At 39.7% G+C, this 27507-nt stretch overlaps 2 protein-coding genes across 6 annotated transcripts in view; one reads left to right on the top strand and one right to left on the bottom strand.

Moving 5' to 3' along the window:
- LOC123622425 (agouti signaling protein) overlaps positions 1-27507 on the top strand; it is a 202413-nt gene that overhangs the window by 59901 nt on the left and 115005 nt on the right. For 2 of the 5 annotated variants that reach the window (XM_045528790.1, XM_045528787.1), the window contains exons 1-2: positions 20399-20533; positions 22752-22868. In XM_045528790.1, the coding sequence (XP_045384746.1) occupies positions 22762-22868 (107 nt within the window). In that variant the 5' untranslated portion in view covers positions 20399-20533; positions 22752-22761. Of the gene's footprint in view, positions 1-20398; positions 20534-22751; positions 22869-27507 lie in introns of those variants that run through there. The other 3 variants (XM_045528788.1, XM_045528786.1, XM_045528791.1) reach the window with 2 other exon arrangements.
- EIF2S2 (eukaryotic translation initiation factor 2 subunit beta) lies at positions 1851-20323 on the bottom strand. The gene is made up of 9 exons (XM_045528780.1): positions 20063-20323; positions 15322-15499; positions 13691-13794; positions 9102-9237; positions 7935-8035; positions 7198-7346; positions 5173-5229; positions 2933-3018; positions 1851-2327 (listed from the first exon to the last, which is right to left on the bottom strand). The coding sequence occupies exons 1-9, from the start codon at positions 20075-20077 to the stop codon at positions 2152-2154; spliced, it is 1002 nt and encodes a 333-aa protein (XP_045384736.1). The 5' UTR covers positions 20078-20323; the 3' UTR covers positions 1851-2151.

The following is a 27507-nucleotide window of genomic DNA, read 5'->3' as shown; positions in this document are numbered from 1 at the left end:
ATCACTTGAGCCCAGGAGTTCAAGGCTGTAGTGAGCTATGATCATGCCACTGCACTCCAGTCTGGGCAACAGAGCAAGACCCTGTCTCTAAAAGAAAAGAAAAGAAAGAAAATCCAAAATACACATCACCATACTAAAGTCTTTCCTCAGGTAGTTATGAAATCTTTACTTATTCTCAAACTTTTCTTTACCATTGTCTTTGCATATTTAGGAATAGTCCTCAACTTGTTTCCTAAAACCCTTTGGAAATGATGATCTGGTTCCCTTCTCACAACCAGAAGGTAGCTCTTGATCTTGATCAGAATCCCTTGATTGCCTTTGCTTTGTCACACCACCGCCAGGTTCCTTCCAGCCGAGCTATGGTTGGAAGAGATAGTAGAGATAAAATGGGCTGATGCTATTGTATATGGGTAATATAGGGCAAACCATCATTTTTCAATGGGTTCAGTATATAGTCAATCCAATTTTAATCAAATAGTGTCTCCAGTGGAGCATCTTAAAGAGGCAGGACCAGTTTTGAGAGTCTGCTTTAAGAATGAAGTTAAAACCTGGGGTTGAAATCACTATGTATAGTTATAGTAACTATTTGCCAACCTGTCAAACTACAAAGTACCATGCCTTCCCCTAAGGAGTCCCACTAAGTAAAGAAATAAACAGAACATGCATACATATACAAAAAAACAATGGAGCACTAATTATACAAGAGGCACTGATCCTTGCTTTATTCACACAGTAATATTCAACATTAGGAATTGTGTGGGCATAGATATAAAAAAAAAAAAAAGGAAAATGGGGTCATAAACAGCAGTTGGCTTCATCATGGCAGTTGATGGCAGCTCAGCCAATGTGTGGTCCCCTCAAGAGAACCTACTGGGTGAAAGGAAAGACCCTCCACTGCTATATAGCCAAGGTACTTACAACACTTGGCCTGTACTTTAAGGGTCACAGTGATTAAAAACAACAAGGTCAAGATATTCTTAGTGACTGCTCCTGGGCCATGTTAATATGAATGGTTTGGCAACAAGAAAGTGAGGAGTAGCGAGCATGTATGCCCTCAGCAAGTGCAAGCAGGGCAGATCACAGCACAAATAAGGAGATGGCCTTCGGCCCCTCTGCCAGTGACAAAATACTCTTCGACCCAAATTCTCAGGAGGCACACCACCACACAAGCAGCATCTCTTGGTTTCTCATAGTCACATTCAAAAGCTACTTTATTTCAGAAAATATAAAAGCATTTTGTGGTGGGCCTTTTTCAAACCCAGAACACAAGTTCACAAGTTGGCAGGGAAAAGAAAAGCTTTCTCTAGCATCACCACTTGGACTCTCACAATTCCCTGTGGTGCACACACATCACTTCCTCACAAACAGAAATGCCCAACTAGGATTTTTCTTAGCATGTCAGTTACAAGACACACTTAAAGGATTTGTTTCTAAGACCTCTTAGTGACGGATAAAGAAGAAAATTCTAAAGAGGAAGGGTCCCTAGCACCTTGTATTCCCTCATGTGGTTACACCTGGAGGAGAACTTGGCAGTGAGGTAGTAGCAACAATCCTCACCTAAGGAAAACAATTCAGATCTATGTAGTCATTTCCTGGACAGTGAAAACAGATCCTCCAGGATCTCACGTTCCTACCACACTCTCCTGGGAAGCTGTGTCTACTGTATGTATTCCAAGAGAAGCTGAGAAGCGAAATGGCTGCCCAGCTGAAGTGCCTGGAATTGTCCAGTTTTCTCAGGACAAGGACACAGAGATCTCACCAGAGCCCAGGGACAAACATTTTTTTTGCTGAAATCACCAAGCACAATTTCTCTAGAAGAGAAAACTGAAGGACAAACCAAATTGAAAGAATCACTGTTATAATAACTTTAATTTATCTTGCATTTTACAGAAGTCTATGAACAATTTTAAAAAAGCACCTCCTTACCCCGTATCATGTTTCTCTGACAGGTGTTAAAGTAGGCAATGATTATGTCAACAGCTTGAGCATCGGCATCTTGCAAGGATTTCAGACCAACCAACCACTTGCCAAAGAACTTGGCAGCTTTTTTTTTTTATCTTGTTTTTAATACAATGGTATATCCACTCTGATGGCAAACTGTCCAGCCAAATCTCCACAACACACTTTGCAAAATCGGTGGTGATTAGCATATTAGTTAGCTTTGGCACGGAGCTGTGCTCGCTTGCCCGTGACAGCCTGGAAGCCGGTTTTGATACTGGCCACAGAACATCGAGAATGACAAGTTTCGCACTGTAAGAAATAGAGTCGGGTGTCCTTCTGCAGGATTGTGTCTGGTGATCGGCATGTATGACAAGTGACGTATTCCTCTGCAAATAAAGCAACATACAGCATTACCTAGTGCCCATAAGCCAGGTAGAGGTTTCTGCTCTCTGAAACACATCTACATTAAACTCCACAAGCCCAGGCTGAGATGACATTTTACCTGGGCGCCCAGATCAGGGAAGTTTAGCTAATCTAGGGGAAGGAAAACACAAGCAATCTGCTATGATGCTTCTCAAACTAAAACATGGGTTCAAAAAGACTCCAAATGCCTCAGGCTGCAAGGAAGCTTGCCAGCTGCCTGTTCTTGGTTCTGTCTACAGGAGAGCCACTCAGAGCTTATAAACAGATATGACAGTTTTATGATAAGGCAGGTTAAAAAAAGGGGCCTGGGGCCAGGCTGAATCCCAGGCAGGTTTCTCTGACTTGGCCTAGAATCAACCAGCAGCCTCAATCAACTGGGCCTTCTTAAAAAATCCAAACCCTCTTCCCAGTCCCCTTCTCCCTGCTCCATTGTCCCTTCACTATCATTTTCTCCCTGATTTTTCTAGGCCAGCTTTTCCAGGCTCATTACAAACAAAAGGTTCTCCCAAAATACTGGAGCCAGATAAGAACATTTCAGTGACATAATGAAATTAAATTATACACTTACTGATATATCTTCTCAAGACATTTTCTATCTGTTTCTGTTGGAATCTTCCTTTGATTACAAGCTGGTTATTGCCATCTATAGAACCACTATGAAAGAAAACAAAAATATCTCCATTATTATTGTTTTTTTACTAAAAGAACCAAATTCCAGCACCTTTATACTTAATGAATTCAAAATATAGTCAATGGTATAGGATAAATTCTAGGATTGGTGCTATACTACCTGGTTTCTCAACATTTATTTTTAATTCAGTAATTAGTGCCTGATTATCTAACCTATACTAACATTAAATCCAATTTCAACCAATTAAATCTCCAGCGACAACAATCAGATTTAAAATTGATTTGAAGTCTAAAACAAAATGATTCCTTAATTGTGTGTGACAGTCCGTTCATCCAACAAACGAAAACAAACTTTTACTGAATGTACACTGTGGGCAAAGCAAGAGAGGGAGCTGTAAATATTAAAATGTGAAAGGAGCCATATATATTTCTTAAAATTCTAAGCACCAAATATTTTCGATTCAATCATGGGTGAAAGTATAGTTGATGAAAATATACTAAAATTGATTGTGGTAGTAGTTATACACATTAATTTTAATATATGAACATATTAAGAACCACTGAATTGTATAAACATATGAATGGTATCTCAATAAAGCTGTTACCAAAAAAAGAAAAGTACAGTTGAAATCACAGGCCACAGATTGTCAATGGTACTTAATGATATACTTTTGAGAAAAAGCTGTTGACAAGCACTTTTGACAAAAACAGAGCTCTGGACTAGATGGTGTCATTTGTTAAAAATTACAAATCACAAAGTGAAACAATAAAATTCAGTCAGGTAGAGTTAAATTTATATTTGTTCCGTATGTCATCATAAAACTGACTTTTGCAAGAATCTCTCCTGTGATTCTCCTTTAACTATAAGGGTTTAATATCATCCTCCATGGACTGTAACCCTTAATCTCCAGGCTATGGTGATTTCCAATGCTTGATGTAGAAATTGTTTTCATTCACTGTCAAAAGAAATTGAATTTTCTCAACAACCCTATAATATTTAACCCACTGACCATAAGTTAACTGGTCACAACTTGTTATGATTTACCCCACCTCTACAAAAACTGTAGATTATTCTGAGAAGTAGAAAAAACACTGCTAGCTTTTGCTCCTTTGTTAGTTTATGCAAGCTAAAAATAAACAATGATTGTAACATATTTATATTATTCTTTTCCTGGAGTTTATACCTGAAGAACAAATTTGTATTTAAAATATAATTCTTCTATAACAGAGCCTACATATCCACCATGGTCAAGTCAACTACTCCCTAACCCCACACCAAGTGTAGCAAATTCCAACAAACTGAGTTTTAAGAGTAGGAAGAGAACAGAACACCTTAATTATTCTGTACTGCCTGCGAGACATAGATATTAAGCCTTTTAAGAGCTCAAGCTCCAGAGATAGGCAGACCTAACTTGTATCTTGACTGTGACACTAGCTAGCTATGTGATAACCTCACTTCATTGAACCTGTTTCCTTATCTGAAGACATGGATATATTCCTTCATACTTCATAGAACTGTCGTAAAAATTGAGATGGCACCCCAAAACACACCAGGCACAGTGCCGGGCACACAATAGGTGCTTTATATGCATTAGTCATCATTATGATGACCTAAGTCCACATTACCTTTTAAAGGGACATTTGGCTTCCTGCCCTTATAGAAGTCAAACTCATGAGATCCTGGCCTCCTGAATGGGGATGGACTGGCTCAGTGCCTTCAACAGGTGAGCCCTGAAGACACAGAAGTAGCTATTTCATCCTGGATCCCTGTTTCAATGATTTTCCCCATGCCACGCATCAACTTACTAGTTGTATTTCAATAGCTTGTTATCAATTTAGAAAAATAATTCTGACTTAAGAAAACGGCTTCCTCTAAAACCTAATACTTGCTCCATAAAAAAGCCCAAGAGTTCAATTACTCACAGAAAACTCTAAACATGGCAGAACTGTGGTACTCATTTTGGCAGACCAGCAGGCCCGTTCAGAGGAGCTGTCAACTCTGCGCCCCATTTTTAAGCAGGCACACTCTCCCACAGAAATGATTTCACTCCTCCTAAAAATACTTCTAATAATCAGGTGAATGTTTTTCTAAGCATGTTACATAACCTTTTCAAGTTAAGAGAGGTTTTTATGAAATGTCCAGTAGTACTGTACATAAATGTGAATATAGTTTCTTACCTTGTACCCAATTCAGCCAATAAAAATGCAAGGAGATGTTTGGGCTGACGATGTAATCTAAAAAGAAAACCGCATATATAAACTTTTATCTTGCATGGAAATCTTGACCAAATTTCTAAAACACCATCCTGTTCACTGTTTTGATCTGTGGTTATTAAGCTATTAGATGAACTTCATTGCAGTTTATTTAAACTCTGAAATAAAGATATACATGATACCACTTATTTACATTTTAGTGCCCGTAAGACAGTATTACGTTTTATGAATACACACATAAATGTCTAGAAACATGGATAGAAAAGGTAAACACCAACTTAGAGAGTAACATGTTCCTCTGGGAAGGAAGGGGAAATGAATCAGAAAGAGATACAAAGGCGGCCTTAATTGTAACTGTAAAACCCTCTTTTTAAAGAAGTAAAAAGACTGGAAGTAAATGTGTCAAAAGGTCCCCAAACCTAGCTGATGGATACTTAGATATGTGTTATGCTAATCCATATATATTGCCTATTTAAAATTCTTAACTCTATATATATAGAAAGAGAAGTATTCCATGGTAGCACAACAGCAGAAAGATGGAAACAACTTAAATATTCACCAACCAGGGGAGTGGTTAAACTATGGTACATACATTCAATGGTGTATTATCCCGCTTTTAGAGTAAAACAGCTTTATATACCCCTCAAAAAAGTACATACACAAATATAAAAAATGCAAATATAGAGCAATGCCATTCAATATTTTCACTTTTTAAATCTGTACACTGACACCATTTGAACTTGTTCCAACAAGTAGATACTATTATAATTTTTTAAGGTTTTTTTTACCCCAAAATGCAGTTGGTGAGAGTTGGTGAAAAGACAATAAAACAATTAAGCTCCTGCATTGCTGGTGGGAGTATAAACTGATACATGCTTGCTGGAAAGCAATATGCCAATGTTTACCATAAAAATATCTGTTCAATTTCAGTAATTTCATTTTAGAAATTTTTGCCCTTCAGGCTCTGAGTTGCTATAAACATATATGTATAAAGATGTTCCCTGAAGTTTTGCCTCCAATAATAAAAACCTGGAATCAACCACGTCTAACTTAAGGAACTGTTAAAATATGTTGTGTAGCTATTTAAAACACTTACAAAGACTATTTAATGACCTGAGTAAAACTTTCATAATGTATTGAGAAAATAGGTTAAGAACCAGTATGATATCAGTTTATTTTAAAATATGTGCATAGAACTGGCTAAACATAAAAATAATAAAATATAGTTACCTACTTCTTAATGGTAGACTTTTCAGATGATTTTTCATTTTCTTTAGCATGCCTTTATTTTCTAATTTTTCTAAAATGAGCATATACTACTGTTGTCATTAGCAAAAAAGTCTAAAATATTTTAAGTAATACATATAAGTAATGAAAACAAGTGATTATCTCTGGGAGGTGGGATTTTGAGTGATTGTCCCTTTTGTTTAATATTTTTTCTGCAACAAGCATGTATTACATGAAATTGAAGAACAAATAGTAGATAAGGTCAGCGGCCAGAAAATGAGTAGCCAAGGAGCTCTGAGAAAAGCCAGGCCCAGACGGTAACCTGGGGTTGACTCTGCCATGGAATGTGATATTGAGAAAGCTGAAATCTCATTGTGTCCTGTCCAAGGAAGAGGCACACCAAATTCAGCCACTTTTCAAGGAGCTCACTGCTTGCTTGGCAGGCCCACCCCAGACTGATTGATGAGGCTTCCCACACCCTGGGTTCAGCCTCCCCACTCTTCACTCCATCTGGTTAAGATCCACCCTCATGGGTCAGCATGAGTTGACTCCTCTCACCTCTGGATGCCCTGATAAAATGAACCTGGAGACCTATGAATTGAAAGAACTGATGAACTTCAACTGTGACCGCCCTCAACCTAACCCCTACACCTGTGCATTCTTTCTGCCTACACTGAAGTTCACAATAAGGACATTTAACATCCTTAAAACTTCTCTAAGAATCTGGTATTTGGGATGAAGGTTCTCCATTAACCAACTTACAGTTTACAGATATCTGTGAAGTTAACAAAAGAAGTTTTCTTGGTTCCTACTCGGACGACCTGTGGAGGTTTCATGACGAATTTCCTTTTCTCTCCAGCAACCATATCTGGATTCTTTTCCCTCATGATGTTGAACACTCGATTCAGTAACTATAAAGTGGTATTCATGAACATTCTTAGTAATAGCAGGAATATAAAGTTCCCATTTGAGTCACTTTGCTTTAACAGAATTCTTCACTTTTTACTAAATATACACACGCATTACAACATTTCTAGGAGCTTCTTGAGGGCAAGGATTCAATCCGCGACCAGGATTTAGTCCATTATGGATGCTCAGTGACTCTTGTTCAAAGTTAAATGAACAAGTCTCTATTAATTCTGTTGTTTCTATGGGAAAATATGTGATACATAGAAAATAAGATTCAGGAAAGCCCCAACAAGTAAACTCCAGACTACCCTGGCCCCAAATTAGCTACTTTGTCATCACTGTCCCCCTGACTCCTGGAGGGCTGCATGAATTCAGGTAGGGACAGTGAGTACTACAATGACTGCTGTACTCTGGGCAGGCTGCCCCACAGGTGGGCATCAGGAAATGCTATGAACTAGCTAAGTGACCTCTCTGCATCTATTTCACCATCAATCTGTACCTCAGTGGCCCTTCCAATTCAAGGAACATTTAGCTTGCCTTTGAGCTCTAATTAACAGCTCAGCCCCTTTTCACAACAGAGTTTGTCTTACCTCCTCATATGTATAGTCTCTTTCTGAGCCTGCCCAGGCAGGGCCCGTCTGGTTACTGAATGAGATACCATCGTCTTTTTTGCTGTCTTCATCTTCTAGAGCTACAGATAACAAAGACTGTAAGAATGAGGGGTAGGCCTGGCTAAAGTGGGTGGGGGCAGATCTAGAGAAATGAAAGCTTCGAAGACATTTGTCTTCCTTTCCACAACTGCATTCACAGCAGCCTCAAGCATAAAGGGACCAAGGCTCACAATCAACCCTTTAAGAAAGGGATGTTGTGATTTTTTTCAAAAAAGATCCTTAATAGAGACCTCTCTAATTAGGAGTTTGTAGTAACACACTAAAATGTTTTTTGTTGTTGTTTTTTTTTTTTTTTTTTTTTTTTTTTTGAGACAGAGTCTCACTCTGTTGCCCGGGCTAGAGTGCCATGGTGTCAGCCTGGCTTACAGCAACCTCAAACTCCTGGGCTCAAGCAATCCTTCTGCCTCAGTCTCCCGAGTAGCTGGGACTACAGGCATGTGCCACCATGCCCGACTAATTTTTTCTATATATATATTTTAACTGTCCATATAATTTCTTTCTATTTTTAGTAGAGATGGGGTCTCACTCTTGCTCAGGGTGGTCTCGAACTCCTGACCTCAAGCAATCCTCCCGCCTCAGCCTCCCAGAGTGCTAGGATTACAGGCGTGAGCCACCGCACCCGGCCCTAAAATGTTTCTTGATTTAACAAACAAAAAATAAAATAATGCATTGGAATAATTAGAGGAAAAAGAGTCCAACTGTTTTGAAACACTTAAGAAACATCCATATCCATAAAAACCCATCTGCTGACTATACTAAAGTTCTCTAAAGACCCTATAGCATTTAGAAACTAATAAAACTACAAACAAAACACACTTTAAACATTATTTAAAAATCACCTATAGAAGTTTTCCCAAGCCTCAATCAGCATGTTTTTAATGTAATCACAATTGCCAAATTCTTCCCCCGTGAAATCTGTAACTGCCATTATCAAGTTAGATATGATTTCCCTTCAGCTTCCATTATCAGGCAATGATAGAAGGGGCAGGAAAAAATTTTTAAAAGAAGTCCCCTCCCACCCCCAGTCAAGACTAAGGCCAAAGGCTTGTGTAATCTTGAAACAGGTTGCTGAGTCCCCAGTATTACCTTCATCTTTCTCTAGTATTTCGTCCTCATCTGGGAACTTGACATTCTTCTTTTTCTTCTTTTTATTGCCAAGCATAATGTCAAGGTCATCCTCTGGTTCAGCTGGTTCTTGAACATCACTTTCAATCTTTAGATCCTAAGAAATTGAGACGAGTCTCAACATTTTGATACTGGGACTATTCTTTTTTAAAAATGATACAGGCTGACATCATTTTGGCAGGGGGAAAATATCAAACATTCAAAACTGAAGTCATAGGTAAGAAATGCCTCTCACAGATGGCTCAAACTGGCTGAGAGAGACTCTGCCATTTAAACTTTGAATTCTTGAAGACACGTCTGTGGGATCTTCCCCCCTTTTATCCCTTGTTTTCATTCTTTAGCTTTGGGATTTTATTATAATTATTATCCATGTTTCCAAACCAGGCTACTGTCAGAATTACCTGGGAAATTTTAAAAGTTTGAATCTTTTAATTGATAATCTTCAGCAGTAACAGGGTTCAGGAGTATTTTAAAGAAGTTTCTAGTGATTCTGACGTAGTTATTAGGAGAGCTTTTTCTTGCTGACACCAAATATGTAGTGTTTTTCCACACTAATTCTCCAATACCAACCAGATATCCTCCAATTCAATTCAATCCTGACACATACCTGCGTCAGGGCTCAGTCCCACAAGACCGACCTTGCTCCAATAGCCATTCGCAAATATAGGTTCCCCACGTTTTAGTCCAACTTGGCTAAAATTTGGCAAGTTCCCACACTCCCACTCCAAGAGTTGATAATTTGCTAAAATGACTCACAAAACTTAGGGACTTTGCTTACTATTGCCAGTTTATTATAAAGGATACAACTCAGAAACAGCCAAATGGAAGCGATGCACAGGACAAAATATGAAGGTGAGGGACAGATGGGGTGGAGAAGTGTGGAGCTCCCATATCTTCTCCAGGCATGCAACCCTCCTAGCAGCTTGATGTGTTCAATAACCTGGAAGCTCTACAAACCTTTGTTTAGGGATTCCATTATACAGGCATGATTGATTAAATTAGCCTCTGATGACTCAACTGAATCTCCAGACCTCCTTCCCATTCTGGAGGTGGCAGTGGGCATTGAAAGTTTCAATCCTCTAATCAGGGCTTTCTCTTTCTGGTGACCCGCCCCCATCCTAAAGCTATCTAGGGATTCCTAGCCACTAATCGTCTCATTAGCATACAAGAGACATTTTCCACTTTGAAGACTCCAAGTGTTTTAGGAGTCGTATGCCAGGAACTAGGGACAAAGACCAAATATTTATTTTTTATTATACCACGGCCTGGCACCAGACTGTGGAGAGGGTTTTGGGCATCACTCTAAGAGATGATATTACGAAAGACAGAAAGGCAGAACCCATGCAGAATTAGGGTCAAGTAATGAATGGAGACAAGGTAAAGCTTGACTCCAAGATTAGTTACTACAGGATATAAACAGGGTATATTAAAGCCTAGAAATGAGCCATATACACCCCAGAAGAGCAAAAAAGGCCAGTCTTAGTTTCCAGCCTTTTAATTTCTCCCTTCTCTGACCAGGTGATTCAGCTCCCTAACCTAAAGTGTGCTGTCAACATTACTTATCAATTAATAGCTATTATTTGTGTGCCTACAAAATGAACTGTGACAATGGCTACAATAATTTCAGAAATCTTATCAGCAGAAAAGTTGGAGTAGCTGGGAGTAAATGAAGCTTAGATTTGGAATCCCAAATCCCGCTGTGTAGTCTATGGAAGGGGCAGTCTTGAAAAAATAACAGAAAAATACCTAATCCTACAACTTCCCCAGTAACAGTTAAAGATCAATCCTATGAGTTCTATCACTAACAGACACCCTGCAGTTCTGTTTTGCACACCTTGTGAAAAGAGCTGAATGGATGGAAAAGAAATGTAAATCTCTCTTTCAAAATGGTTTGTTGAGAATCTGCTTTTATAGAGTTCTGAGTAAACAGGAAAACCAGCTACAGCCTTAACCATATCTCAAGGACAGAGTCACATCCCCAGTGATAATCTCTTCTTCAAGGAAAGGCAGGAAACTAAGTCTTGGACTCTGACATCCTTGCGGTTTTTGTTATCTACCTGCTGTGGTTTTTGTTATCTACCTGCTGCGGCTTTTGTAACCAACTGACAGCCATCACTATCTTTTTCCTCTTCATCCCCCTTAAAATCAGCGAGCCACTTGGCCTTGCTGCTAGCATCTCCCTTCTCTTTCTTTGGGATGCCACGCCATCTCCCTGCTCTCTTCCCACCCCCCTTTCCCTTCTCTTTTTCACTCTCTCATTCTCCCTATTCTTCTGAGAAGATAAACTTTTTTACTTTTATATCTTAATTTCTGTGTGAGAAATCTTTCTTCACCCGTGCTATGAGCACCTGCTAGCCTTTCCACTCTGACAGTCTCGGTGCCACATTTGGCCATCAAAGACCAATTACTCCTGGTATTAGCTAAATACCATACAAACAGGAAACCAGACATTGACCTATTCTCTACGTCAATAAACAAAAACTTAGAAATGCTGAATATAAATTAGCACATGCTAGCCAACTGCTAGTCCCATAATATTCTTTATTTTATTCCATAAGATTTACTTCCAAACTGAGGCCATGAGAGTAAAGGGCAGAGAATAGCAAAAAGTGTTTGTCAAGGCTTTTTAAAAGCCCTATAATGGTCTAAAAATTCTGGTGGAAGAGTAACCCAAGGCCTCAAAAATACTTCAGCTTCAAGCTTAACATCCATGCCTTGCCTGATGACCAGGATACTTGTAACACCCACTTATATCGTGACTTCAACAGCAGAGAAAAAAGTACCCAAGCATTTAACTTATTAAGAGTAAAGCTTATCAGTGACTCTTCAGGGCAAAAGCTACTAGAGGAATCAACCAACAAAGCCTTATTAACCAAGACTTTCTGTGGCACATCTCTATGTGTCACCTCGTTACCCAAGGTAGTTAAATCCCATTTGTTCAGTATAAGAACATTTCTCTTTTGCAATTTCCCTATAGTAGCAGGAAAAAAAGAGAATCCCCAAACAGAGAGAGAATAAGATGAATCCAGGTAAAGAATTCTAAATTATCCCTGAACTAGACAGTCAGTGCTGGGTCGTGTCTGGGGAAGGCAGGAGGGAGGGAATGGTGGCAGCGACAACAATGACAAAGAAAAACTAAAAAAAAAACAAAAAAACAAATATATCCCTGAGCTAAAATATCTTTGAAAACAGGAAAAATATCTTATTCATTTCAGTATCCTAGCAATTGCACACAATGCTTGACTTACTGTAATCACCAATACATATTTACAGAATTAATCAAGTCATCAAAATTAATGACACTGTTTCTGAAACTCAATGAATTACTGTATACATGTCCTGCTGTATGTGGGATACACCTTATTTACTTGAATTTGAGCAAATAAACTACTTATTAAAGAAAAATTTTGGTAGAGGGCACAAAATGGGATACTTGTGTGTGTTCTCACTGTTGCATTCAGTGTGTGTGTGTGTGTGTGTGTGTGTATACACATGTGTGCGTGCACGCACATGCATATATATAAAGTTGCTGATATCCTGGGTTTTACAAGTAGATGTGTGGGCTCCGCTAAAGTGACTCCTGGACAGAGTCTTAAAAGTTATAGCTCTAAGTAGGGGAAGAACAGACTTTCCTTCCCTTTCATCCATCTACCATCCTATTCATCTACCTGCTCACCTATCTACCTTCCCTTTATTGAAAACAATTTTGAGGGCAGGCGTAGTGGCTCACACCTATAATCCTAGCACCCCGGGAGGCTGAGGAGGGAGGACTGCTTGAGCTTAGGAGTTCGAGACCAGCCTGAGCAAGAGCAAGACCCTGTCACTACTAAAAATAGAAAAATTAGCCAGGAGTTGTGGAACGCGCCTGTAGTCCCAGTTACTGGGGAAGCTGAGGCAGGAGGATCACTTGAGCCCAGGAGTTTGAGGTTGCACTGAGCTACGAAGACACCACTGCACTCTACCCAAGGTGACAGCAAGAGTCTGTCTCAAAAAAAAAATTGAGATATTTGTATTAGAAATCAAGTAATAAGACTACTAGAGGGTCAAGTCCCTACAAGATCAGACAACTCCATAAAACTAGCCTGAGTGCTCTGGTTTGCCTACAGGCCACTTTGTTATCAGCTACAAACCACCACAGACTGGGTTCATCATTTGCTGCTCAGAGATACACACAAAAACGTGTGCATATTCAACGTGCTACCAGAAGTTTAAGAGAAGAAACCACAGGACTATTTCCTCCACAGGATTTCTCACAGAAATCTCTCTCCTCAGCCAAACAATCTCAGTATGGTTAAGGACGAGGGGCATCTTGTAATCATCTTATGGCACACAATACAACATAATATGTAAGACCTAAATTTATATTTCTTGAACCATAATCCCTTTAAGATACCTAGTCAGATACACTCCCCCCCAAAATGATGTTAATGGTGGCAGTTAAGTGCTAATAACAAAAGCAAAGCTAGTAAGTAGACAAAGGGGTAGAAACATCAGCTATTAGCAACCTTTCAAGAAGTCAAGTTTTACCTTTAACAAGAAAGCAATACTACCTTTACACCTTCTTCAGCTTCATCAATATCAAATATCTTTTTTGTTTTTTTCTTCTTTTTCTTTTGATTAAAGAAGTTCAAGTCATCTAGATCATCAGAAGCATCTAAAAAGATTGAGGTATAATTATTAACAACAACTAGAAGGCAAAACATCAAATTTTGAATTATGCCAACACATTTCAGTTATAAATTAATCAAGTCACCAGAAAAGAAAGATCAGGTATTAATTAGTAATATATTACTCCCTCCACAACCACAAAAATTATGATTCTAAAACAATGGCAGGTCAACTCAAAGCTTAGTAGGAAAAATCTGGTTAGGGGACTATGTTAAGATATTCATTTATTAATAGTGACCTGACCATATCATTCCTCACTGTTCCTAAGACAAAGTCAGACTTCTACACAATTTCTAAGACTCTCCAGCCTTATCTCCCCACTTCTGCTACTTGCCTTGACCCCTTCATTTCCCACACCTCAATCCCTGGCTCCAGCCCTACTGAACTACTTTCAGTTCCTAGTACAGTGTGTTTGTGATCTCTCGCCTCCAAGCCTTCCCATGGGTCCTCCCACAGAGCTCTTACCTCCATCTCATAGGATCTTGGTTAGAAGTTACTTCCACCAAGAAACCTTTTCTAAGCCTATCCTTTCCCCTCTACTGGGTTAGGTGTCCCCAGGGTGCTTAGATAGTACCTTCCACTTACTCCAACTGAGGTACTTATAACCAGCTTGCTTATCTATCTCCCTAAGGGACCATCCCTTGTTCACCCAAACTCTAGTACCTAGCTCAACATCTTATAAAATCAATCAATCTTCAAAAGGCCTCATAAATTATTTCACATTCGTTAAAACAAGGCTGCACAGTAAATAAAAATATTAATGAAATTTTATTGACCATTAATGAGTAATAATGGGTCCTCTTCAGTAAGCTTTCCATTTGTTCTGCTGTGTTATAAACCAGGAATATTTTAGGATCCCTCTGCTACAAAGTTTTTAAAAGAGCTATTTATGAATTCATTTTGTCTTATTACCACAGGAATGATTTACTTTCCATATTTGTTTTAAACACGTACAAGACACTTGGCACGGGGTAGATGTTCAATGAATGTCAGTTTTCCCTACCCAACAAAGTCTTATAGTCAACAGATACAAATAACATTTACAGAATTATTTATTTCTAATAGTCAAATTATGTCTATGTTACAGCGTAGGAGTGAATAACTAAAGCTGGTGTCTAACCCCAAACATTTTAGGCTACAATTTTAACCTCTCATGTACATTCTCAGACTTGCTAAAATCACCAAACTGCCTATCTTGGTCCTATTTCTTTCTGCCTACACTGAAACATGATTACCATTAAAGCTATAGGAGAGATCTGACAGGTTAGACTGGAAAACCAGCTCTGGAACAACAAGGTTTCATCATCTTTGCAACTTGTGAATTCAGTGGAAACTTCCCTGCAACAAGCCTATCAGAAATCTGGAAAAGTCCAGTGCACACAGACTACTGATGGCCTTTAATTCACTAGAACAGCCTTATCAGGCTGAGAAGTCACTGCATATACAAAATACAAAACACTGATGGAGCTAGGGCTCCTAGGACAACAGTGACTCTCTCACATCAACCACTCACCTTTTTTCCTGCTGTCCTCTTCATCGGCTTCCATATCTTTGTCCTCAGTTGGCTCTGGCTCCAATTCTTTTGTTTCTGAAGGCTGAGTTTCTTCTGTCTGGGCATCCCCTTCCTCATCTAACATAAAGGGCTTCTTCTTCTTCTTTTTCTTCTTGCTCATAGTAGGATCAAAAATCATCTGTTTAAAAGACAATAAAAAAGAGACCAAGTGATTGTTTTTAATGATGCTCACATTTCTTATGCTTTATCATCAAAAGGCAGACTCTTAAAAGACTATGTGATGCAAAATACCAAAAAGGATTTTACCAAAAAATAAAGTGTCCATCCAAACCTCTTTATACTATTAAACATAGGAGGGGGGAGTCGTGACACATGTATACATCTTTAAATTTGTAAAGTATCACAAGACACAGCAAATTCACTTTTAGTTTCAGGAACAAATTTGGACATTATGAATGAATTATGGAATTTAGGGAAGGGACCTTAGCAATAACCTATGCTATGCCCCTCACTTTATAGATGAGAAAACCGATGCCTAAGCCAGTTATGAATGAATGTTTTATTCAAGGTTAGTAACCTGGGGTTGATACACCAGGATACTTGAGACTTGATCTGATAAAAAATAATTTTTTAAATTTTATCCTGAAGTTCAGACAAACCTTTAAGGAACTCCATCAGCAACCCTTCATACAGCAAAGATCTGAGAGAGACTTCCATACAACCTTTTACTCTGCTTTTTGTCTGTGGAATGTTAAAAGTTCTCTTAGGTTATTTTTATCTAAATGTCCACTACAGAGTAAGTAAAAATTAATTTATAACTTGTAGACTATCTGCACGCACTGATCAGTTGAAAAAAAAGTAGTTACTTTAGACAACATACAGGGCAGACACCTGACAGAGTAGAAAAAGCAAGGTCTCTGAAGTCAAACAGAACTGGATTCAAATCCCAAGTATTTTTTTCCTGAACCCCATACCAACCCTTGTCCACACTCTACCATGCCCCTGCTGTGGACAGTATAATGAAATATTTTAAAACACAGGTCTTATGGCTGGGTGTGGTGGCTCATGCCTATAATCCCAGCACTTTGGGGGGCCAAGGTGGAAGGAACACAAGGAGTTTGAGACCAGCCTGGGCAACATACTGAAACCATATCTCTACAAAAAAATAAAAAATTAGCTGGATGTGGTGGCACATATGCCTGTACCCTGTAGTCCCAGCTATTTGGGAAACTGAGGCAAGAGGATCGCTTGAGCCCAGGAGTTCATGGTCACAGTGAGCTATGCTCTCCATAGCTGTACTCCACCCTGAGTTAACAGAGCAAAACCCTACCTCTTTAATTAAAAAAAAAAGAAAGAAAAGACAAGACAAGACAGGACAGGAAAGAAAGAAAAGAAAGAAAGAAAAAGAAAAGCACAGGTCTGGAGCCCAATTGACTGGTTCTGGATTCAAATCCTGTTTTGTCCCTGTGTTATTCCATGCCTCATTTATAAAACAGAGGTAAGTATAGGGGAAGATATTAAAGAGAGAGAGAGAGAGAGAGAGAGAGAGAGAGAGAGAGAGAGAGGTAAGGACTAAGCAGCAGAACTAAAACAAAACCACACAAGGTTATTGGGAGGATTAAATGAGTAAATAAATATAAAACCCTTGGCATACTGCTGGGCACATAAGTACTCAGTAAATATTAGCAATTCTAATTTATATAAAGCTTTATAGTTCACAATGAATGGTATCTCTTGATTCCTATCACTGAAATTTCAACTTAAGTGATCTAATTTCCCAGACATATCATGAAACTCAAAAAATTCCCAAAATTGATTCTAATTAACTTTTTTTTTTGAGACAGAGTCTCACTCTGTTGCCTGGACTAGAGTGCCATGGCATCAGCCTAGCTCGCAGCAACCTCAAACTACTGGGCTCAAGCAATCCTTCTGCCTCAGTCTCCCAAGTAGCTGGGACTACAGGCAAATGCCACTGTGCCCAACTTGGATTCTGGGAGATATTTATTTCTTTGTATTCTTCTGTGTTTCATAAACTTCACACAAAACACATTCCATTCTTAATCAGAAACTTTTAAAGCTTTTGTAAAATCATCATACCATATTGTGCGAAAACCCAATATCCGGACACCTTGTGAAGGAGTCCTAGTAGTAATCAAGTCTTAAATACTTATAGCGCTTTTAAAAAAAAGGTCTGTTGAAGCTCAGGAATTTCAGGATAAAAAAGAAAAAAAATTAAAAATAATAAAAAGTTTTAGAATGGTCTGAAAAATATTGAATACCTAAAGATTAGGAGGCTTTTTCCTTACCAGATAGCACCCATATTTCTAAAATATTGCTTTTTAAAGATTATGGTTCCACTAAGTTAAAAAGGGTTATTTTTTGGCTTAATTACCAGGTTTAAAAAAATATATGTGCAGTTTATTTTGTCAGTTATACATCAGCAAGCTGTTTAAAGGAAAAAGAAATGTGGAAAAAAAAAACCCAGAAAAATTACTTTTTAATAGTAGGGTCTCTGATCCTCTACCCTGGGACTGGGCAGTACGACTCTCCCTCTGGGAAGTCCCTGGGAGTTTATGAATCATTTCCAAGTACAGATTCTCATTTGATCCTCACAAATCTGTAAAGTTGCCAGAAGGCAAGAGATTGGCCTAATGACATTTATCTAGTCAAGAGCATGAGAGGAATCAGAACCTACACCCTATTCTTCATACCTCCCTCTAACCCTAACTTCCACCTGACATAGTAAAAGCCAAAGGCCAGGATTCAAGGTCCACTAACTTGCTGCACAACCTTGGGCAAGTTAAACCTCCTTGGGTCCTACTTTCCAATACATAAAATGAAGTTGGACTGGCATACCTAAGTGCCAAGCCACTTAATACTTTATTAGCTTCCAAAGTCCTCTGCTGGAATGCTGGTTCTGCCACCTCTGCTTAACAAAATCCTGATCATCCTTCAGTAGTGTATTCATATTTCACTTCAAAGCCTGATCCCACTAAAAATGATCCCTCCAGCCCCCCAAATTGCTATGTTGATAGCCCTATTTCTACCTCTTATCTCGTATCTCCTTTACTACACTGTGAACACTTTACCATAGAAACCATACCCAGAATAACACCTTTCAGTTATCTTGCACTACATTAAGTACTGTATTTGCTAAAGGTTATGAAAAGTTTGGAAAATAAGTAGAAACAAAACAAGTGTGAAACTGAGAGGCCAAGGTGGGAAGATCACTTGAGGCCAGGAGTTCCTGGGTAACAAAGCAAGACCTGTCTCTACAAAAAATTTTTTAAGGCTGGGCGAGGTGGCTCACGCCTGTAATCTTAGCACTCTGGGAGGCCGAGGCAGGTGGATTGCTCGAGGTCAGGAGTTCGAGACCAGCCTCAGCAAGAGTGAGACGCCTGCCTCTACTAAAAATAGAAAGAAATTATCTGGCCAACTAAAAAATATATATAGAAAAAATTAGCCAGGCATGGTGGCACATGCCTGTAGTCCCAGCTACCCGGGAGGCTGAGGCAGTAGGATCGCTTAAGCCCAGGAGTTTGAGGTTGCTGTGAGCTAGGCTGATGCCACGGCACTCACTCTAGCCCGGGAAACACTGCGAGACCCTGTCTCAAAAAAAAAAAAAAATTTTTTTTAAAAATCAGCGGGGCATGGTGGTGCATGTCTGTAGTCCTAGCTACTTGGGAGACTGAGGCAGGAGGATCCCTTGAGCCTAGGATCACAGTGAGTTATGATTGCGCCACTGCACTTGAGCACAGGACACAGAGCCAGATCCCTTTTTTTTTTAAAAAAAAAAAGCGTGAAACTGCCATTCTCATAACTTAGACAACTCTCTAGAGACCTTCGAATTCTTACTTATTCCTCTCCAAGGCCCTATAGGACAAGTGAATTGTAAGTTCTTCATAAGCTTTTCGGGGGGTGGGAAAAACCCACCAATAAGCTGTAGCTCTGACCCCCAATATTAAGCAATAGCTGAGAGCACTTAACATCAACATCATTTTAAGTCGTTTGATTTTACATCAACTAGAACAAATCTGGGAAAAAAGAATTTGAGGAAATTCGCTCAGATCCAATCACCACGGTAGTAAAAGATCCAGCCAGCTTCGCAGCACGGGCTTCCCGCTCACATCACTATGAGCCCTCTATTAAGGGAAGGTCAGAAACTCTTGCCCGGAAACTTTCCGGAAAGGTTAGTCACTTTTTGAGGCTGAAGGATCTTTTTCTCTTGCTCTCTCTCACCCTTTCGTCCTTTAAAAAAAAAAAAATAATAATGCTCGAGAGGAAAACAAGGGCAGGATACCGGCCTGGACAAGCCAGCCTACAAAGTTTTTAAGGAAGGTGTGCTCTACCGGAGCCGAGGGAGGACCCTCGCGGCACGCCGTGCATCCATGGAGGTGGGCTGCGGCTGAAGTGCCCAGCGGAAAGGAATGCAGGGGTCGCCAGCCCCAATCTCGTTCTGGACATTAACTGGGCACTCAAGCCCCTTCAGGAAGGGAGACCCAACGTGTGCTCTCCATTCCGGAAACGCCGGCCACCGTACGAGAGCCGCCACCCTGAGGCGAGGGGGTGCGGCCAAGCCTGCGGCTCCAGAGTGCTCGCCGGCTCTACCGCTCCGAATCGCCTAGGCCCGGCTGCCCCACATGGCGGCGGCCGGCTGCTAGGCCGCAGGCCTGGTCTCCCACACTGGGGTGGGTTCATCTCGCCTCAGTCCTCAGCCCTAGCGCCGGGCTCAGACTCTCACCTCGTCCCCGGACATGGCTGCGGCTCGAGTGGGCTCGGCAAGGATGGGAAGTCGGACGGGTCAGCCCCAGGCCCCGACGGCAGCGCGGCTCCTGCCGATAGCTCTCCCAGCACCGCACTAGGCTCTTGCATCAGCGAAAGGGAACGACACCCCGCCCTCTCCTCGAAGCGTTGGAAATGCGCCTGCGCAGAGTCCTCCCTGGCGCAGGCGCGTAGACGAGCCAAACTAGCGCGCTTCGTGAGGCGCGAGTTTCCGGGCGACGCCTCGGCGCCAGGCATGCCGGGACCTGTAGGCGATCTAGAAGAGGCGGTCACTTGCGTTGTAGCCGCCCAGCGACTTGTGCTCGACGTCTGAACCAAAGGCAGCCGGAAGGTTCGGCTGCGGGTGATGGCCGTTCCCTCAGCCTTTCGGAGAGTGCTGGGTTGCTTGTAAAGTGAATTCGAGGCCATTCCTCCTGGGTTAGGGTAGTGGGTAAGACACTTCGTAATGTGAACTCGTCAGAGCTTTAGTTTTCCCGCGTGCCTCTGGGGTGTTCTAGTGTTTGAGGAAATTTTAAGTTGGAGCTGAAGGCGCGTACCTCACTAAGGGGTTTTACTTCTTGTGATATTTAACGTGCTGGCTTTCTGCTTAGGGAGTCGGAAATTAAAAGTATCCTCCCTGTGTCCCCTCAGGGAGTAGACTGAGGAGAGAAGGTGTACGCTGAGGAGAAACGGCCAGGCAAGAGGCAGTCTGTAAAGAAGCCTCAAAATACCTGTTTATGAAGTCTGATTGAATGCTCTGGGTGCATCCTGCAATTTCCCTTGAGGCCTAACAGCAGCTACTCTTTAGGGAGCTCTCATTATTGTCAATGCCCTCCAACCAAAGACCGGGAGAACACTCCTGTGGTTGGGCAAAGTTGGGCTTATGATCTCCTCCGCAGGGGGCTAGTACATCCTGAGGGACAGCGGGACATTTCAGAAGAGAGTGTTGGAAAGAGTTTTATAGGGTTTGGGCTTCTGTTGTGTAATTTGGGGGAAGGTTCAAGGAAGCAGAGTTTCTGGATTGGATGCTATCAGGAGGTGGGAGTAATTCTATGACAGGGTGTTTTAATAATTCTTACATAAAAAGGAAGAACCAAGTGAGGCTGAAGCTGTGATTGGTAAAGAAAAGGTTAGGGATGGGGGATATGTGGTCATTGTTTGTGGTTGGGACAATGTTCTTTTCTTGTTTGTATTCAGACATCGTTATGGAGTGGTTTTGTTTTTGTTTTGACCCATCGTGCTCACATAGTGGCCTTGTCTGATGCTGATGTCCTGTGAAACTGATTATGTTCAACAAGGGAGCACATTCTAGTTGATAGTGCCAGCCTAGCTCCCTGCTATCGGGGGCTGCATTTCTTCTCACTGTACTCCATATTACTTAATATATGTCCTCTGCTTTAGACCTGAAAACAACTGCATAAGATAATCCATACATATTTAGTACTCTCTACTGGATACTAGTCCCTAAGTAAGCATGGCAGGTCCTTGCCTCCAAGGAGCTTACATTTTTAGTGAGATAAATACTTTATTAGCCCCTTTTTCCAGATAAGGAAACTGCTTTTGTGGTATTGAATAATTAGTCCAAAGTCATATACATCCAGCAAAACAGGGAACCTGGTAAACCAAGTCCATAGAATCTGATGCCAGCAGCTGCCACTTTACCATCTTGAAAATCTGTATCCCTAAGGAGTCTGGACTGCTAACTCCAAGCTTCAGTCATCTTCAGCTACCAATATCTGCGCATACTAGGGTTACTCAACAGCAGCACTATTGACAATTGGGCCATGCTTTGTTCTGTTCATTGTAAGATATTTAGCAGCATCCCTGGCCTCTATCCACTATGCCAATTGCACCCTCCCCCTAGTTGTGACAACCAAAAATGTCTCCAGACATTGCCAAATGTCCCAGGGCGGGGGGCCAGTGTGCAAATCACCCCTGGTTGAGAACCACTGGTATACACCATTTATCTCCTCTTGGACCACTGACAGATAACAAACGTTTGGGGCATGCTCAAATTGCATTAAGTGGGGAGGCCTTGAAGAGGATAGAGGGAAATAGTGTGGACTAAGTTTTTAAAAAGCCTGTTCAACTAGGAAAATGAAGATAGAGAAAGGGAAATCAAATGAAGCAGAAAAAAACAAAGGGAGAAGGGAAGTGATAAAGGTAAAAAAAATAAAAAGGATCTCATAGGAAATCACCCTTAAATTACTCAGTTCACACTAACAAAGTCACACTAAGAAAGTCTTAATGAAGCCTTTTTGTACCTCCATTCCCTGTTTGGGAAATGTTGGTATGCTTAGCAAATAGTCTTGTCCACTTTGATGAAAAAATTTCTTTTCCTTTATAGCATGGTACCAGGTACAACCTCCCTGAACTGGCTACTTACAAGAAGGCTTCCTTCAGAGATTTCAGGCTTCCTCCAAGGTGGTAGTTTGTTTTCCAGGGAAAGCCAAGATTCCCTGGGGAACTGGCAAAAGTCACAAAGCAATGATAGCTAAGCTTTTCCTGGTTTTCCAAGAGATAGAGCCTACTTAGCATCAATACAAATAATCACTTATATTTTCATAACTTCTTTCATCTAGGAATCTGCAGAGCATATAGACATTTATTAATTTTTTTCTCACATGCGTAAGAGAAATCACTGTGATTTTACTGTTTTATAAATACAGAAGCCAAATTATGGAGTCCACAAAAAATGGTGAGAAATCTAGAAACAGACTACTGGAATCTTCACTCTGGGCCATTCTGTATGCACAGCACCATCCCAGATCTCCAGCTGCCCAACAGTAAGTTAATGATGATAGTATAGTGTTCAGTTGTATGCTTAATTTTATGTTTTCATTGGCTTTAAAATATTCCATAGCCTTCACTTGACCCATGAAATAGCAGGTCTATAGAGAGTAGGACTTAAAGTTAAATAATGACAGTTCTTGAAATAGAGCCCAGATGTCATGATTCTTAGTCCAGTTCTTTTCTTACTTGGTAAGCAAGGCCACACATCCTCATGGGTGATATTTAACACCCATGTTTTACAGAAAACGTAATTAAGATAGAGTTCTGATCCATGTAGAAATTCAGACCTGTTCAACTCTTTTTGTCTATGAGTACCTCATTAGATGGGCCCTTTAAGGCTTTAAGAGTTAGCTTTGGTGAAGAAAAGAGAAACGTAACTGAGCTTCTTTTTAATGAAAAGCGTCTAGTAACCCTGAGTTTATCTCTGGGTTGATACAGTAGACAGAAGGTACAGTGAGGCTCCCCCAAAGAAGTCTGGCATGGGATTATCCTTTGAGAACTACACTAGTAGGAATTAATTCTCCCCCCACCTTTTTTTTCAACTTCCAAATACCATCACAAGAATTAATTCTTAATTATTAATTTAGTCATATGTAGAAATGACTTAAGAGGTTATCTTTAAATGTGGCGCTGGGGAATTTAGGAATCACTAATTCTAAGCAAGTTGACCAGGAAATATTCTCTCTAATAGCATTGTTATGTCAATGATTTCTAAATTCCAATCCAGACCTCTCCTCTGAGTTCCAGCTGCACATATCCAAGTACCTACTTCTCCACATTTGCTTGTCTCACAGAGATCTCAAAGTTATTGTCTAAAACAGAACTCTGACTATTTCCTACAGCAAGTCTTCCTCATCTCAGTTAAAGGCCCTGCTCTCTACCCAGTTGCTTAAGTCAGAAACTCACCTGATTCCTTCCTTTCCCTCACACTCTTCATCCAATTCATTATTAAGTCTTGTTGACTGGTTGTCCAAAATAGATCTCAAATTCAACCATTTATCTCCATTTCCACTGCCACTAGCATAGTCCATGTAATTGTCATCTCTTTCTTGAATACTCCAACATTTTCCTCTTGTCCCTTCATAACACTCACCATAATTTATTTATTGGTCTGTTGTTTACTGGTGATTTTCTTTGTTGTTTTGTTTAACAGCCACTGCACCTAGTGTGATTTTCTTAATCTTCACTGCTAGAATGTATGTACATTTCCTAAGGATAAGTACAAATATCTCTTTTGTTAACTCCGATATTCCCAGTACCTAGCAGAATGCCTGTCTCATCATAGGAACTTAATAAATATTTGGTAAATATTTGTTGAATTAATGGAGGAAAATCCAGTAGTATCCAACATTACATTATTCCTTACAGTGAAATAGTTGAAGTTGGAGGCTTTATTTAATCATATATAGTAAAAATGACTAAGGCTAACATAATTAAAATCAATTGTATTATAATATGTCTGCAAAAATATGTTAGAATTGAAATGGTTCACCTGGAACCCAGAAAGAGAAATAGGCCAGGATCAGTTTTTTCATCCAGCAGTGTTCAGGATAGAGAAATCATGAATCCAAAGAACGTTGTTAAACTAGTCATTAGGTAAACTTACTCTAGGACATATATAAGCTTTCCCTGTGGCCTGAATGAAATGGATCTTAATACCATCTTTTTCTGATCATTCACCAAACAATATATATATTTTTTTTTGAGACAGAGTGTCACTTTGTTGCCCTGGCTAGAGTGAGTGCCGTGGCGTCAGCCTAGCTCACAGCAACCTCAAACTCCTGGGCTTAAATGATCCTACTGCCTCAGCCTCCCGAGTAGCTGGGACTACAGGCATGCGCCACCATACCCGGCTAGTTTTTTTCTATATATATTTTTTAGTTGGCCAGATAATTTCTTTCTATTTTTAGTAGAGACAGGGTCTCGCTTTTGCTCAGGCTGGTCTAAAACTCCTGAGCTCAAGCAATCCACCCTCCTTGGCCTCCCAGAGTGCTAGGATTACAGGCGTGAGCCACCGCAGCCGGCCCACCAAACAATATTTTGATTACCAACTTAGATTCCTTCATACCTTTACACTGAGAAGGAAATGCTCTGGACAGCAAACACAAATATTTTAGTTACTGGAAAAATACATTCTACATTATGTTATATTCCACAGAGAATGTAACTCTGTGAAGACAGGAAATTGTTAATCACAGCTGTGTCCCTAGTTCCTTAGAACAATGCCTAGCACAAAGTAGATTCTTTGTAAGTATTTGATGAATGAGTGAATGAATGTGTGTTAGTAAATTAGAGTTATACTTTATACCACAGTCTCTTACGAATTTGGTTATTGTGAGTCAATCCTCAAGTATCAGTTACAGCCTTTGCTAATCAACCCAGCCTGTTATAATTTTACCCTTTTCTGTCATCATGTAATACTTAATGTCATTGATGAGCATTTAGACTTTTCTGTCTTGCGTTGTTATTTATTTTTAAATACATATGTCCTTTTTTTCCAGCTAGATTATAAAATCCTTGAGAGCAAAAACCGTATGTTAAAACTATGCCTCCTACAGCATCTTAAATCTAATAGGCTCTTAATACTATAAATTGTTGGTGATGTTTCCCAGAGTTACTTAGTAACTTGACATCTGTACAGAAGACTTCAAAACTCTTAAGAAAACCACAGTGAAATACCACCTCACATACATTAGAATGGCTATTTAAAAAAAGTTTTTTAAACTCTAGAAAATGACTCATGTTAGCAAGGAGAAATTGGAACCTTTGTGTACTGGTGGTAAAACTGTAAAATGGTGTAGCTGTTATGGAAACCAGTGTGGTGGTTCCTCAAAAATTTTTAAATAGAATGACCACATGATCCAGCAATTCAACTACCGGGTAAATATCAAAAAAAAAACAAAAACCTGAAAGCAGGGTCTCAAAGAGATACTTGTACACCCAGGTTCATAGCAGCATTATTCACAAGAGCTGAGAGGTGGAAGCATCACAGGTGTCCAACAATGCATGAATAGATAAGCAAAATATGGTATATACATATAATGAAATATCATTCAGCCTTAAAAAGGAAGGAAATTCTTACATGCCACAATATGGATGAACCTTGAGGACATTATGTTAAATGAAATAAGCTAGCCACAAAAAGACAAATACTATATTATTCCATTTGTATGAGGTACCTAGAGAAGTCAAATTCATAGAAACAGAAAATAGAATGGTGGTTGCCAAGGGCTATGGGGAGAGGGGAAAGGGGGAGTTGTTTAATGGGTAGGGTTTCAGTTTTGCAAGACGAAAAGAATTCTGGGAGCTGGTTGCACAACATTGTGAATGTACTTAACTGTACACTTAAAAAATGGTTAAGATGGTAAATGTATTTTATCACAAATTTTTTAAAAAGAGCACTCAATTGAGAGTCAAAAACCAGGGTTGGAGTTCTTGGTGGTTCCCAATGACTGATGAATCTCAAACAATTTGCTCCTTTGTTCCTTCATCTTCAAATGGGGTCATAAAGCCTGCAAGCTCTGGATTTGTATGAGGATCAAATAAAAAAAAAAAACCTATTAAGATAATTTTTTGAGTAGTAGTTTTTCCTGGTATTCTGGCGTCCCTCATCTCTTAATATTCATTACAAGTTTCACGACTTACGTCATACCAAAATGTTACTAAAGATCCCTCAGTAGTAACCTGTCACCACTTCAAAGGATTTGTATGCTGAACCCTTTCAATTTGGGCTGTTCACCTTATAATTTGGTCCCGACAAAACAGCAAATAAATAGCTTTTATGAGGATTGTTGATGATCTAAGATGCTAATTATCAATGTGGTTTAGCATTTACTGAGGAAATACAAGCTCAGGATTTTCATGTTAGTATAAGAAAGCTGGGCCCAAATTAGGAGGATAAGAGGAAGAATTAACATCTATTGAGTACCTAGTGTCAGGCCATGTAGCAGATATGTTACATGCATTATCTCTTTTAATACAACAGTCTTGTCAAGTTAATAATATTATACCCATTTTATAAATAAAGGGGAAAATAAGGCTCAGAGAGTTTAAGTCACTTATCCAAGAAAACACAATAAATGACAGAGACTTTAAGCCCAAGTCTGTGTGACTCTGAAGCTTATATTCTTTCTACTATGTTACCGTGCCTCTCAAAATGTATTTAATTATGCCTACTAGTAATAGAGTTCTTGATATATGATGTATATGCATTTATATCAATTATCTTGGTCATTACAAGTAAGATAGACTGTGTAGGGATGATTATCACCACTTTACAGATGAGAAAACATGTTGTCAGAAAATTTAACTTACCTAACATCAAATAACCAGTAAATTATAAGAATAGATCTTGGACACAATATGAAATTCTCAGACTCCTGCTTTTGCCACTTTGGCCAATGAAGGCAGAATTTTATCTCTGAATTTTTTGGTTCTAACTTTATAGGAGCAAAGAGTGAACATCTTGACATTCTTGCACTTCTGGTTATGTGCGGACAGATTAAACACAAATGTGTATCCCTGTTCAATCCCCTAAATCACTAAAATGACAGTGAGTTAAAATTTTTAGGTTTACCAGCCAACTAGGATGAAGAGAATAAGAAAGAAGACAGTAGCAGATGATATCAACAC

The sequence above is a fragment of the Lemur catta genome, chromosome 17, assembly GCF_020740605.2.
Source record: "Lemur catta isolate mLemCat1 chromosome 17, mLemCat1.pri, whole genome shotgun sequence".
In the NCBI taxonomy this organism is placed as follows: domain Eukaryota; kingdom Metazoa; phylum Chordata; class Mammalia; order Primates; family Lemuridae; genus Lemur; species Lemur catta.
The sequence above is the reverse complement of the archived record's forward strand: the minus strand, read 5'-3'. Positions and strand labels throughout refer to the sequence as shown.